Source organism: Zootoca vivipara, chromosome 7 (assembly GCF_963506605.1).
Source record: "Zootoca vivipara chromosome 7, rZooViv1.1, whole genome shotgun sequence".
Classification (NCBI taxonomy): Eukaryota; Metazoa; Chordata; class Lepidosauria; order Squamata; family Lacertidae; genus Zootoca; species Zootoca vivipara.
Window position 1 is genome coordinate 46,268,304 of NC_083282.1, and position 15,800 is coordinate 46,284,103.

At 43.7% G+C, this 15,800-nt stretch overlaps 1 protein-coding gene across 2 annotated transcripts in view; it reads right to left on the bottom strand.

The window, feature by feature from the left end:
• The window catches only part of IPO13 (importin 13), a 49,984-nt gene that overhangs the window by 25,520 nt on the left and 8,664 nt on the right, over nucleotides 1-15,800 (bottom strand). For both annotated transcript variants that reach the window (XM_035124373.2, XM_060276963.1), the window contains exon 2: nucleotides 4,684-5,420. In XM_035124373.2, coding sequence (XP_034980264.2) covers nucleotides 4,684-5,420 — 737 coding nt within the window. The remainder of the gene's footprint in view (nucleotides 1-4,683; nucleotides 5,421-15,800) is intronic.

Below are 15,800 nucleotides of genomic sequence, written 5' to 3' on the forward strand. Positions count from 1 at the left end.
AGCCTAAGCGAGTAGACAGATGCCCATCTATCCACACTCACTAGGAATATACTGCAATATCCTACAAAGGGAAAAGTATGTGGTCAAGTCACTGGTGTTTAGAAGCCTGGGGTAGAGAGGTCAGGCTGCTCAATAAGCTGCAAATGTAGGAAGGAGGTGAGGAAGAAGGCAGCATTTGTGCCCCGAGGGGCAACTCAAATGAATCCAGTTCTGCATTGCTATGTGCAAAAACTGAAGTGGATGGAGGAGGGGAAGTGCGCCAGCTCCAGTGGTTGCCGACAACAGAAAAGCATGTGCATCAAGGCTGCCAGCAAGCATCCACAGACAATGCAATGGGGGGGGGGGGGCAGCAGCATACTCCAAGCAACTGCCATAAAAAAGAGAGAGGTCAAGGAAGATTTCAGAGACTGAAAGGAGAAACAGAGCTTAATCCTGTTGATCCAGCAAGAATCATATTGCTATTCAACTTCCTCTCATTCCTCACGGCTCTCTACTGAAAACAATGCCACTGCATGCACCCACCCACCCCTTGTTGCTCCCTCCCTAGGAAGCTTATACAATCACTATCTTGCCCTGCTGCTAACCACTTTCTCTATGTCACATTTTTCCTTGTGTCCACCTAATGGCACCCAGTGTCTACCCTGTTTCTCATATTTTAAGACATAGCCATAAAATAAGCCATAGCAGGATTTTAAAGCATTCAAGGAATATAAGCCATACCCTGAAAATAAGACATAGAGATAGGCACAGCAGCAATGCCGGCCGCGGCAGGAGGAGGAGGAAAAAAATAAGACATCCCTTGAAAATAAGCCATAGTGTGTTTTTTTGAGGAAAAAATGAATATAAAACGTGTCTTATAATATGAGAAACACGGTATCATTTTGGGCTTCTACACAAAAGCTTACTTATTCCCTAAGGTAGTGAGGGCTTCTGTTGTAACCTAGGGTTAAAACATTAAAGACTGAATGACTGAGAGTGAGTGCCAGTGCTATTCTGTGGCCTGTATTCTGATCCCTGAAACGCATAGTTATGATGCAAACACTGAAAGAGCAATGGATTGGAATATTTGCTAGTGATGTGTTTTAAGTTTCTTTTGACCTTGGTTAAGCTCTTATTTTGGGGACAGACAAACAGGGGGAATTAGAATATTTTTAGGCCACTTTTAAGGACAAAAACCCTCTCAAGGCACAATGCAAAAATGATAAGAATGCTTCATAAAGCATTCTTCATAAATGCTTCATATTTTAAAAAAATAATGAACATTCAGCCAACCCAAAGCTAAACAGACTCCCTCGGAAGGTGGCAGATCTTCCTTCACTGAAGGTTTGTAAGCAGAAGCTGGATGGTCATATGTCATGGATGCTTCAGTTGAGATTCCTGGATTGCAGGGGGTTGGACTAGATGATCTTCTTGGTGCCTTCTAACTCTACACTTGTATGATTCTATGGAGTAACTAAAATACAGTCTAAAATCACCAGCTATAGCATGAAGCTCCTGCCAACATAGCAGTTCGAAAGCACGTCAAAGTGCAAGTAGATAACAGCAGGAAGGTAAACACCATTTCCGTGTGCTGCTCTGGTTCGCCAGAAGCGGCTTTGTCATGCTGGCCACATGACCTGGAAGCTGTACGCCGGCTCACTCGGCCAATAGAGTGAGATGAGCGCCGCAACCCCAGAGTCGGTCATGACTGGACCTAATGGTCAGGGGTCCCTTTACCTATAGCATGAAGCAAAACACAGTCTCAAGCAAAGGCCAGTGAGAACAGATTGCATTTTTGTGCTCTCCTAATTGCTTCTAGGGTCGATGATTTATGAACCCTGACAAGGAAATATTCCAGAAGTGCAGAGCCACCACAAAAAGATCCTCTCTCTCATGTAGTGGTTGCTACAGGCAACATGGCACCCATGAAGGCTTCCAGTGGTGCCACTGGGCAGGTGCCCTAGACTTGGCTTTCATTTGTTTTTTTCTAAAAGTCTCTATGAGCAAAATGTGCAGATACCTTCTAAGTGATTTCAGTGAAATGAGAGTGGTATGACTACCTTGTATATTTTTCCTGGTACTAAAGAATGCTCCCTGTTGTCATTACACAGCAACTACATCTGTGTATGTGTGATCTCCATAATTCCTCATGGTAAGTATAAGGTTGTTGAGGGTATTTGTCTTTCTGTATGTACCACTTTGGTGTAGCTAGTAGTGGCTGAACCGCCTCAAATCATGTAACTAGGACATAGATTCCTTGCCACATCTAAATTAGTCCTTGCTAGTGGTTTTTAAGTCATTCAGCAGATTGAGTTTAAATAAATGGTGGATGGTAGCAGTAAGCATAATTCAGAATTTAATATGACTGCTAAAGAGGATTAATAAATTCATTTTCTGGTCCATTTTGAATAGGTTTCAATCAACTTAGTGCTAAGGGAATTGTTCCATCAGCACAAGCATTTATACTTGTCTGACAAACAATCTCCGCCCCCCCCCCACTGTTGTGGGGGTTCTTCTAACCCTCTGAAGTAGATCTGGGGATGGCACAGGGGTATATATTGGGGGGGGGAGAAGTCCCATTGTGCTCGTTTCACTGGCTCCTGCTAGAGCAACAGTTTAGTTGAATATGTCCCCCAGTGTCAGAACACACTTGAATACAAGTGAAATAATTACCTTACTATACACCTGACTTTATAATTCTAATTTGGCAACCACTAAGAAAATGCAAAAGAGTATAACGGTGATTATCCAATGTTAGCCATACTCATTCGAGTAGACCCACTGAAATCAATGGGCTTGTCCACTGATTTAAATGGGTCTATTAAGAGTATGGCTAAATTGGATCACCACTCTAACATCTTAAACTCATGCATACGCAACCAATGCTCATCCAGCTCTCTCAGAAAACTGCATAGAATGAGGCATTACAGCAGGGATGGGAAAACTTCTTCAGCCCAAAGGCCATATCTCTCATGGGGTTGCATGCCAGTAGTAAATAGGGTCAGAGGCAAAAGTGAACAAAGCAACAGCTGTGACTTTGTACAATAGACCACATTCCAGCTATGCAAAAGTCAGATTTTTACACATCCACACCTATTTCTCCATTCCCCATCCAGGCAAGACACATTATCAATCACAGTTCAAGGACACATTTCAGCCCCAAAAATAAGCACTTGAGGAGGGAGTGGAGTACAGCTGATGAGAGGTGTGGCCTGGGGAAGGGGCTTGGCCTGGGCAGCATCTTGAAGGCCAGATAGAGAAACCTGGAGGATCTCATTTGGCCTCTGGGTTTAAGGTCCCGAATCCTGCTCTACTTCAACCCTAGGGAATTTGTTCTATTGCACCTTTATTCTTATGAAAAATGTATTTTTGAAATCTAACTCAAGTCTATTCTATTACCACTTAAGGCCAATGTTTCTCTTTTTTCCAGCAGCCCTGGTAAATAGTGGTTTACTCTGCCATCCTTTTAGATATTTGAACACTGGTATCATGTTCCCTATAATTTTCATTTATCTAAATTGAGCATGTTATACATTTCCAAGCCTATAATATCTGTTGTCATGAAAAGTTCTGCCACCTGAAGAACCACAGCACTCATTTCCTTAAAAACAAAACAAAAAAACCAACATTTGTTGATGAGACTGTGGGCAAGGCCTCCAGCTCCCAGACATCAAGGATGTAATCTGTACTATGAACAAATACAATCAGGGAAAGAGGGGTGTTGGGAGTAGGGAAGGAAAGAGAGGTGAGGAAAGTAGATAGGAAGCAAACTATATCACAGGCTCTGTCTGCTAACAGAAGCTTCCCAATTATGTTTGCATCCAGAACCACACCAATGTAGTCACAACAGATTCTAGCTCTGCTAGTCATTAACAGATTTTGAAACAGACCAATAGTCCTGGACAATTCCCCTACTCACTTAGATTCCATACTGTGCCCAGAGGGGTTACTGAATTAATGCACATCAGTGAACTTCTACAGAAAAAAAGGTGAATTCCTCCATTCTTCACCTTTCATATCACACAAGACAAAGAACTACAACCAACAGTCACAGCAAATGAATTAACAGAGAGGTGATTTAAGACCTGGATGAAGGCCCAATGCAAGATTCTAATTGGTAGGGGCCCAAAGCTGAGCTGTCTGGCCACTCCATGAACTCTCTTGAAGCTTATGAGAGGATGTATGACATCCTTTCCTAGTTGATATTAGAAAAGAACCAACAGATGCTCTTGTAGATTGGCTGTGGCTACAGAATGTCTGTTTTGAAGCTTGGTAGAACTCTGTCTCACAAGAATCAACCATTTGTGGTTATTTGAAAGTTAATAAGATTAGTTTTAGCTTAATTTCAGCACTATGTAATTCTGTTTTTATTGGTTGATATGTAGTAACTAAAAACAGAAGTCCACAAAAGGTTGATCCTTGCTTGCCAATGGTTGCGCCAATTCAAGAGTTCCTCAATCTCCTCCCTCGCCCATCTTCAAGAAGACCTGCAAAATTTATGTAGTGTCCATGGATATGAAACTCTACACAAGCACATTCTATAACCTCTTTGTTAGAATCAGAGTGTGGTTGAGAAAGCTGATCGAAAGTTCTGTCAATACAGGTTCTCCCCTTGATTTCTGCATGTGGAAACAGCCAGCTTACAGGGGAGGCTGCAAACCTTCTGTAACCACAACTGACCCACAATTTGGAACCAACACTTACCTCTGAGCATCAGGCTGGGAAATGGCATTGACAATGGCCTCCACAGCTGTATCAAAGAGTTCTGGATCGCGCAGGGAGGTGAAGGCTGCCTGGATCAAGTTCTCACATTCCATCAAGGGAATCTCTAGCTGCACCCAGCTCGAGAAGCACTTCAGCACCTTCTGTTTAATGAAGCTGGGAGAGTCTTGTTGCTGTAGTAATTGCTCTAGCAGGGGGAAGACAGAACTGCACTCCTGTGCCAAGACGCTACGCACCTGCCCCTTACGGTACTGAGGCAGGCGGCTGGTTTGGAATTCCTCAGGCAGAACAGTCAGCAGCTCTAAGAGTGCTAGGCAGCGTGCTCGCCCATCAACATTAGAGTCCTCTGCCTGAAACATACGCACCATATCAGCAACAGCACATGGCCAGGCCTCTGGCATCATGTTTAGTGCCAATGAAGCCAGTGCCACACAAAGCCGGGTGAGCACAATCTTGGAACCACTAGCAAAACGGGTTATTTGGCTGAAGAGCTGTGACTTGAGGCTTTCATACTGGTCAGCTGGGATGTCATTCCAGTAGCGTGAAATCTTGATGTGGAGGGCACTGGCCCCAAAGTACTGGATCTCAGGCACCTTGTCCATATCGAGAAGTAGCCAACTAAAGTGCCAGGCTTGTGGTGAGACTTGGGCTTGCATCAACCATTTCTGAGCCAGATTCTTGTTTTCAATGTTGGGGTCATAATACAACTGGTGGAGGGCCTAGAAGGCAGAAAATAGCAACTTAGCCACTATTTTATATATGCTTGTAAGACAGTAAAAAGCCAAATCTAGATCCCTTACTGTTAGGTACCTGGTTCATGAAATGTTAGCTCTCTCCATATTACAAAAAGAGTAACAACCCTGCTCTCCCATTCTTTAGATCAGAAGAGGGCAAATATGGTTGAGTGGGGACAATACTACAAATAGCCATACAATCAAGCACAATACAGCAGTTGGGGACTGGTAAAAGTCTCAACTGCCCTCAACAGAAGAAATTCAGGATAAGGGGATTCTAAGTCAGTGAACAGAAAGTGTTAATTACTATTTCAGACCTTTAGTGCTATAATAATATCCTTCCACAATGAAGAGGTAACTAGATGTGAAAGCAGCAGCCTCTTGCTTTAGAACTAGGAATGGTAGAGAACAAATATAAGGGAGCAGCAATTTGATGAGGAAAAGGGGGAAATGGAAGAAGTTGCTGAACACTTCCTCTGCCCTAGCTGCTTATTTCTAAGTTGGGTTCCAAAACATGAAGAGAGAAAAGTATTTGGGTGGCAATTCTGAGACAGAAGATTCAGAACCCCTTTTCTATTATCTGCTTCTATACATTAGAATCACCTCCACCCCATCCTTTGCTTAATACCTGTTCATCATGGTGCTGTTACATCTAGGTGAACCCAGTTTTCAGTTACAGGTAGGTAGCCGTGTTGGTCTGGATCGAAGTAAAATAAAAAAAATAAAAAAATTCCTTCAGTAGCACCTTAAAGACCAACTAAGTTTTTATTTTGGTATGAGCTTTCGTGTGCATGCACACTTCTTCAGATACAGTGAAATGGAAGTTTCCAGGCACTTATGTAGAGAAGGGGTGGGGAGGGGTGGGGATGGGGAGGGGGGATCACTCAGAAGGGTGGTGGAAATGGGTGATTGACTGACTGATAGCTGTTGATGACCGCAAACGACTGCAAATGGTTTTGCATGAAAAAGCAAGGGTTGAGATGGCTGAAGATCGCTTATCATGTATAATGAGATAAGAACCCGATATCTCTGTTCAAACCAGGTCCCTCCATGGTTTTGAGCTTGGTGATAAGTTGCAATTCAGCAACTTCTCTTTCCAGTCTATTTCTGAAATTCTTTTGTAGTAAGACAGCTACTTTGAGATCTTGTATAGAATGTCCTGGGAGATTGAAGTGTTCTCCTACTGGTTTTTCTGTCTTCTGGTTCCTGATGTCAGATTTATGTCCATTTATCCTTTGGCGTAGGGTTTGGCCTGTTTGTCCAATATAGAGAGCTGAAGGGCACTGTTGGCATTTGATGGCATACACAATGTTAGAGGATGAGCAATTAAATAGTCCTGAGATGGTATGTTGGATGTTGTTGGGGCCAGTAATGGTGTTGTCTGGGTGTATGTGGCAGCAAAGTTGGCATCTGGGTTTATTGCAGGCTCTGGTACCAGTGTCCATGTTAAGTCTGGTGGTTGTATTATTGTGGGTGAGGAGTTGTTTAAGATTGGGTGGCTGTCTGTAGGCAATGAAAGGTCTTCCTCCCAGAGCTTGAGAAAGGGAGCGGTCATTGTCCAGGAGAGGCTGTAGATCTCTGATGATGCGTTGTACTGTTTTAGCTTGGGAGCTGTATGTGATGACTAGTGGTGTTCTGTTATTTTCTTTTTTGGGTCTGTCTTGCAGCAGGTTCTCTCTAGGTATCTGTCTGGCTCTGTTGATCTGTTGTTTAAACAACAGATCAACAGAGCCAGACAGATACCTAGAGAGAACCTGCTGCAAGACAGACCCAAAAAAGAAAATAACAGAACACCACTAGTCATCACATACAGCTCCCAAGCTAAAACAGTACAACGCATCATCAGAGATCTACAGCCTCTCCTGGACAATGACCGCTCCCTTTCTCAAGCTCTGGGAGGAAGACCTTTCATTGCCTACAGACAGCCACCCAATCTTAAACAACTCCTCACCCACAATAATACAACCACCAGACTTAACATGGACACTGGTACCAGAGCCTGCAATAAACCCAGATGCCAACTTTGCTGCCACATACACCCAGACAACACCATTACTGGCCCCAACAACATCCAACATACCATCTCAGGACTATTTAATTGCTCATCCTCTAACATTGTGTATGCCATCAAATGCCAACAGTGCCCTTCAGCTCTCTATATTGGACAAACAGGCCAAACCCTACGCCAAAGGATAAATGGACATAAATCTGACATCAGGAACCAGAAGACAGAAAAACCAGTAGGAGAACACTTCAATCTCCCAGGACATTCTATACAAGATCTCAAAGTAGCTGTCTTACTACAAAAGAATTTCAGAAATAGACTGGAAAGAGAAGTTGCTGAATTGCAACTTATCACCAAGCTCAAAACCATGGAGGGACCTGGTTTGAACAGAGATATCGGGTTCTTATCTCATTATACATGATAAGCGATCTTCAGCCATCTCAACCCTTGCTTTTTCATGCAAAACCATTTGCAGTCGTTTGCGGTCATCAACAGCTATCAGTCATACAATCACCCATTTCCACCACCCTTCTGAGTGATCCCCCCTCCCCATCCCCACCCCTCCCCACCCCTTCTCTACATAAGTGCCTGGAAACTTCCATTTCACTGTATCTGAAGAAGTGTGCATGCACACGAAAGCTCATACCAAAATAAAAACTTAGTTGGTCTTTAAGGTGCTACTGAAGGAATTTTTTTATTCCAGTTTTCAGTGACACTTTGCTGAACACACAATGCAATATTCCCCACCAAGCAAACCCTTTTATTTCTGTATTTTACATACGGGAAGAACAGTCTGGTCCACCTTGGTAGTGGATGTTTCCTGGATACATTGAGTTATAGCTAAGGGCTACTCCGCACTTGTCCAGTGCCTAGAAAGCACAGGTCTGAAAGGTTTTCTACTTGTCCCATGCTTTCTAGGCATGTGTCCAGGTGGTTTTCCATTTGCCCTACCACTTTCTCTGGGGAAACCCACTCTTCACTGCTGAATCAGAGCAAATGTCAATCTGCAGAAAACTCGAGTGACATCTGCTCCAATGTAGTGGCAACGAGGGGGTTTCCCCAGAGGAAGCAGAGGGGCAAATGGAAGTGTGAATGAGCCTTGGAGTTCACTTTCTTTACATAGCCAGTAAATTCTTCCTTACATAGCTAGTAAATTCTTTTCTGTCTCTCACTCAGAAAAACTGTGCACCTGCCCATCAGAGGCGAGCTGTAGCAGTCACTCAAAACAACTCCCTGTACCTTGTAGCAGACTGCCAGTGAGTTAACAGTTAAGCCAAGGGTGGTTTGATTTGTCCAATAGTTTTCTGCTGAATAAACAGAGAAGTTTGAATGGGTGCAAAACCCATTTGCAACTCATGTCACAAACCTGTCTTTGTGCAAAAGGAATAACTCATTGGGCCCTCAAAGATACATTTTTGGAAGTGAGGTTATCTGAATTTTGGGTTCAGGTTACCAAAATTACTCAGCTACTATTGAGTATCCTGAGCTTGCCAATGAAGAAAAATCTGTGCTGCTGCCATATGATAGTCCATATATTTGCAACACAGGTTTTTCAGCAATTACTACTATGAAGACAGTATAAATACAGTAGCTGGCTATGTATCAATAACACAGCTGTCAAGTTCTCCCATTTTTTAAGGGAAATTCCCATATGCTGAATAGGCTTCCTCGTGAGAAAAGGGAAAACTTGACAGCTATGAATTCAATAATGATATGAGACTATGTTTGACAACCATCAATCCCCACATTGATCTACTCATTAGCAAGTGCAAGCTCAGCCATCCCACTTATACTTGCCAAATTGACTTTATTGGGAACTAGTGGTTTTCAGCCCGTTCAATAACGGGCGCTAGAATCCTGGGGTTCGGAGAAGCGCTTGCGCAGCGCGTCTCCGAACCCTGGGACCTGTCCTTGCTGTCGGTGGCAGGGGGACAGGAACGGAGGAGGAGAAAGCGCTGCTTTCTCCTCCTCCGTTCCTCTCCCGCAGCCGCCGACAGGAAGCAGACATCCCAGGGTTCAGAGAAGCGCTTGCGCAGCGCTTCTCCGAACCCTGGGACCTGTCCTTGCTGTCGATGGCAGGGGGACAGGAACGGAGGAGGAGAAAGCGCTGCTTTCTCCTGCTCCGTTCCTCTCCCGCAGCCGCCGACAGGAAGCAGACATCCCAGGGTTCGGAGAAGCGCTTGCGCAGCGCTTCTCCGAACCCTGGGACCTGTCCTTGCTGTCGGCGGCAGGGGACAGGAACGGAGGAGGAGAAAGCGCTGCTTTCTCCTCCTCCGTTTCTCTCCCGCAGCCGCCGACAGGAAGCAGACATCCCAGGGTTCGGAGAAGCGCTTGCGCAGCGCTTCTCCGAACCCTGGGACCTGTCCTTGCTGTCGGTGGCAGGGGGACAGGAACGGAGGAGGAGAAAGCGCTGCTTTCTCCTCCTCCGTTCCTCTCCCGCAGCCGCCGACAGGAAGCAGACATCCCAGGGTTCGGAGAAGCGCTTGCGCAGCGCTTCTCCGAACCCTGGGACCTGTCCTTGCTGTCGGCGGCAGGGGGACAGGAACGGAGGAGGAGAAAGCGCTGCTTTCTCCTCCTCCGTTTCTCTCCCGCAGCCGCCGACAGGAAGGACGCGCGCACTCTCCCCCCCCGCCTCCTCCAACCGCCGCTCCTCACGGCCAGGGAGGGTTGTGAGGAGGCCTTCGCAGGCCTCCACCCTCGCTTTCCTGACGTGCCCTGCAGTGAGGCGGTGTCCGGCGGGAGCGGCGGTTGGAGGAGGCAGAGTGGGGGGAGAGTGCGCGCGCGCGCGCAGTCTCTGCTGTCCAATCCCTGTATCCCTGGGGCACATGCGCAGTGACCCAGGGACACACGGGACAGCTTGGACGCAGGGACATCTTGGACATTATTATATAGGATACAGCTATTTAAAATATTCATAGTTCAAAATATCTAACACTGCTTGTGTAATAGCATGTTTTTTTAAAAAAAATTAAATCAGTTTTTATTGATTTTCATACATATATCATCCATTATTCAACTTAACCAAACAATTGTTTTATAAATTCCCCTCTCCCCCTTGACTTTTTAATAGCTCATGAAGCAATATTCTGTAATCAGGTGATTGGTGGTTACATTCCCATAAAAAACTGAGTATCTCTGTAAGTATTATAAATTTTTCAACAAGTTCCATATTAATAGGGGTATTAAGTAAATTTTTGCTTGGATGCCTCAAATAATGGTTATAAAATAGGCAAACGTGCAGTTAAAATGCATGAAATCGACAGCTGTTGAAGACCTAAGGTACAAAACTCATGTGACACTAATTCAGTGGATCACCATGCCAAATAAATAGTGGATCGTCATACTAAAAAGGTTGGGAAATCATTGCTTTGAGCAAAGCAAAATGTTGAAAACATAGACCACAAAACTGATTAGTTTATCATATGTAAAAACAAGAAGTCTCTAAACATAAATGCAAATATTTTAATGGGTAGGTGCAGCAAAAGAAAAAATACAACATGAAGTCATATACCGTAGCTCCAGATGTTTTAAACAGTGCCTACAAAGAAAAGCATCAGGCTGCTGATCAACGAGTGCAGCCATGGCCTGATTTTGTGTCAAGTTCTTAACAAATTGCAGAGTAATCAGTGATGTTTCTCAAGATGTGGCATGGACTGTACTCGGTCCTTGTAAAATCTGTAGCAGACTACAAACACACATAAAATTCCTATTAACTACTGAACTTATAGTAGGTTCCCATGCAGCAAGAGTCTATTGAAATATAAGGGTTAAAATTATTTATATTTTTGTGGGTGATCGGGTACCGAATAGGAACATTCAAGTTTGGGTTGAAGATGAAGCTTCTCTGGTGAGAGAAGGGGGGCATGGCCTAAATAGAAGACAAGACATATTGGGGGGGAAGGTGGAGGAAAAAATTGGGTGTGAGGTAGAAACTAAAGTTAAAGGGAAGCAATTACAGAATGCAAGATTGGGAGGGTGGTCTGGGTTGCTGGAGGCCAGGGCGGGGGTGGGATGAAAGGAATATATAATTAAAATTAAAGGACGGATTAACAAGGTCTGACCTGGAAAGGGTTAAGGAAAGAGACGTGGTATAGCTGGAATTATAATTTAGGACGAGAGGTGGGAAGGGGGTTTATATAATAAGTCATTAGATGAGATAAGAAGTGAGATTATGAAATAAGAAAAAAAATTGTATTTAGGTGTTTTTGTGTTTTTGTATTTTGAATGTTTTTTGTTGTTGTTGTTTTGTTGTATTTGTTGTCTGTTATAAAAATCAATAAACACATTTAAAAAATAAAATTATTTATATTTTTGATCAAGGAGTGCCGTTAGGCAACTGTAAGATTCTTACGAGCCTCCAACACCAAAACAGAAAGCAGAGTTTGACAGCTTTCATGAAGGAGGACAGTAAACCATGCCCATTTGTATTTGGATTGGTGCTATATAATTTGTCCATTGTGGTCTGGAGTAAGATGTAAACTGAGAGACAACCAAATCTGCAGATGATGCCAAATTATTCAGAATAGTGAAATCTCAGCAAGACTGAAGAGCTCCAGGATGCTGTCCCTAGCTGGATGAATTGGCAACAAAATGGCAGCTGATATCCAACATTACTAAGTACATGAATAAACATTACACCACTCGGGCTTTAAATTTGCTCACACACTTACTGTATGTAGTCAGCACATAACTAACACAATCACAGAAACACACATGAGCTCAATTGCTGCATAAACTAAACCATATTACAGTCTCCCTACACAAGTGTCTCATGACTTGACCTGCTGAGACTTCAAAACCTCCAGATAATGCATCTTAAAGTAACAGCATGCATATGCCGCTGCCTCTAGACAACGGAAGCAAGGGCATTATAGGGATCTTTCAAACAAGCACTTTAAAAGTGGCAATAATGGTTTCTCAAGCCTCAGACCAGTTTTATGGGTTCAACACCATAAGGAGTTGGCATACAGCATTCAATCTTGTGACTAAAGAAATGGATGCAGAATGGAGTGTCATAAGAAAGCCTGAAATACTGTGCTATTCTTGGGCCAATAGAAATGGCAAAGTTTGTAACGTTATATCTTGTAAGCAGTCCAGCATGCACGGCACTTTCAGTGCAACACAGTGAGGTCTCGCCAGCAAATGAACACTGCTGGGAAAGAACTCGCCTAATGAACACCACAGCACATGGTATACTAATGTAGTTCAACTGATGAGACAACGCTATTGACACCCTTAACCAGAGATCCAAAACAGGATTTATTTCTTTTCTCTGACCTCTCAAGCAGATTGCACTGGGTGTACAGTATCCCCAGTTTGCTTTATTAAAGGAGCATGAATGAAAATGTAACATATCGGGTTTTGATGCTTAAGTAGCAGCAGCAACTGCCACATTGCCACAAGCTCAGTGTCCCTGGTGCAGTGCTTCCTCCTTCCAGGCCTCCTCTGAGCTTTTGAAGGGTAAGAAAATAGCAGTTTGTCTCCTTGACAGCACTATGTAAATAACAGCAAGTTGAATTCTCAAAGTCCCAGAGACTAAGGGAGAAGAGGAGTTCCAGCAGATATCAACAATTAAAGATAGCATGAGTACATGAGGCCACTCCAGGTTAGTGAAACAACAAAACCCATCCTGTGTGCCTATACAATATCTCTCCCTGGAATTGCATCAAAATGAGATGCAGTTGTTTGAGTCACACTTCTTGCTCCATCAAACTGAAGTAAATGGAGACCAAAATGATGACACTGTGCACACTCAGGATACGGCCTCATAATCCAATGACCTACCCAATGGGCCAAAGAGGGACTGTATGGCTGCTGACTCTGCAGTGACTAACACTCCTCACCTCCTGGAAGGCATTCTGGATTGCTTTCCTTTCAGCCCTGTCCAAAGCACCCAATATCTTGATCTCCTGAACAGCACAGCCAATTGCCACCAAGCAACAGGAACCATAGCAACCAGAGCATCATCTGTTCATTCACGCAAAGTCCTAGCCCTCTCCACTATGGCGTAGAGGGCACAGGCAATCTACATAGGAGGGAGAAAGGTTGCTGCGCATTGCCCTGGTTCTGCAGTAATGACTGCAGTCAGCTGCAACCAGAGTCTCTGTTCTGTCACAATACAGGCATGAACATAACAGGCATTTCCCTCCCACCTACTTGAGCCAAATATTGATGGGCCCTTATTATAGAGTTCTGTGCCAACCAAGCCGCCAGACATGTTTGCCAGCAGCCAATGACATCCTTCAACACGTCAAAAACATTGCTGGCATTACCCACTGCCTTCAACCCCCACAGTACGCAACATACTGTCACCCCAAAGACAGTAAAGTACATAACAGAGGAAGATGGACCAGACTTCAACACCAACAGACCAACAGCTTAAGAAGACTAGATGGTTGTGATGGTGTTATTTAGAATGTTTGTACCCAGTCTTCACAGAAAAGGCTTGCAGAACAGCTTACATACAGTACAATCAATTAAAACAAGACAGAAAACAAGTTTATTAAAAAAGCTAATTCAGTAACAAAAGAGCAGCTTCCAGCAATAGCGCTTGCTACAGTTGACTACTACTGACTAGAACTAGAGAAGGGTTCTTCTCTAGAGTTCTAGGGCTCAAACTGCAACGTGGTTGAAGCTTGACATTTAGGAGTGACAGAAGTAGAATGATGACCCAGGACTGATCTTTGGAACAGAAGAGTGTTCAAAGAATGCAGATTCTGGGAGAAAGAAAGCCTACAGTTAGAGCAGCAGCTGAAGTTCAAGACAAAGGAACACATAAGGATTCACATTCTTCACCTCTAGTACACTAGAGCCTGCTTCCTTACAAAAGAAAAGTACTGCAGACACTTGGTGTGGGTGTGGGTGTACACACACACAATTTACAAGAAGAATGGGATCATATGGCCAGTTAATGTTAACCCTACAATAGAATCGAGACTACAAAAGTCACAGAAATATGCAGTCCATGTCAGAGATTGCTTCTTGCTAGCAAATTGCTTTAAAAAAATAAACTCTCAAACTGAAACATCACAAACTGCCCCTTCCACTTACTTTCTAAAATGGGCTTTAGACAAGGGCTAGCATGACTGGCCATCTGTTGTCATGAAGGAAACACTTATTACTTGCTGTTAACTAGGAGGTATACAAGAACATCAGAATATATGGTTAACTTTTTGCTTGGCACAAGAGACCAGCACTGATCACAGTTGCAACCATGAAACCAGGCGACACAATACTGCAGGCTACACAATCTCCTTTGTAAGCAAATTCAAACATACCCTTAAAAAACAGAAGCCCATTGTCTATGAGCAATGACATCTTGTAACACAGGAACAAAAAACTTCTTTCTAACATGCACAGCACCAATTCTTTCTGCAACACAATTCATAATGAGCAGTGTAAAGCCTAAAAAGCCACAATATGCACAGGTAGTGGTTTGCTCTGTTCCAAATACTCCAGCATCCTATCCCTGGAAATCAAGCAGAGGCATGTCCTTGGGGAAGTCACTTTTAACTGATGCCAGCACAGGGTTGTGCCAGGCAACCTAAAACTGTTAGAGCTAAAGATGCCCTTAGGATGGTGTGTTCCTGGACCTGTTGCTTTGCTGCTCTCAACAGCAGCACTTCCAGGGCTAGCTCCGTGCAAGTGGAGAGGCAATATGCTGGTACTATGATTCATAAGATCAGGCATAAGACAAAATGGCCCAGTTATCAACAGAAGTATAGTGTCCAGATCAAGGGAAGCAATATTACCACTCTATTCTGCCTTGATAAGACCACACCTAAAGTATTGTGTCCAGTTCTGGGCACCACAATTTAAGAAAGATATTGGCAAGCTGGAGCATGTGCATAGGAAGGCAACCAAATGATCAAAGATCTAGAAGCCCAGCCTTATGAGGAATGGTTTAAAGATGAGAAAGACAACCATCTTTAAATATCTAAAGGGCTGTCACATGGAAGATGCAGCAAGGTTGTTTTCTCCTGCTTTGGAGGCTAGGACCCAAACCAATGGATTCAAGTTACAAGAAATGAGATTCCGATTAAACATTAGGAAGAACTTTTTGACAGTAAGAGCAGCTTGCAACTGGAACAGACTCCATCAGAAGGTGGTGGATTCTCTCTCCTTCACTGGGAGTTTTCATGCAGAAGTTGGATAGCCATCTGTCATTAATGCTTTAGTTGAGATTTCTGCATTACAGGGTGTTAGATTGGCGATGACCCTAAGGGTCCCATCCAACTCTACAATTCTATGATTCTAACTAAACAACGCCAGCCGGTGAAACTTGCACTCGCAACCATTATCATTCTGCAGACTTCCATTTGAAATGAAATGCTACTATACCCTGAAAGTCCAATGAAATC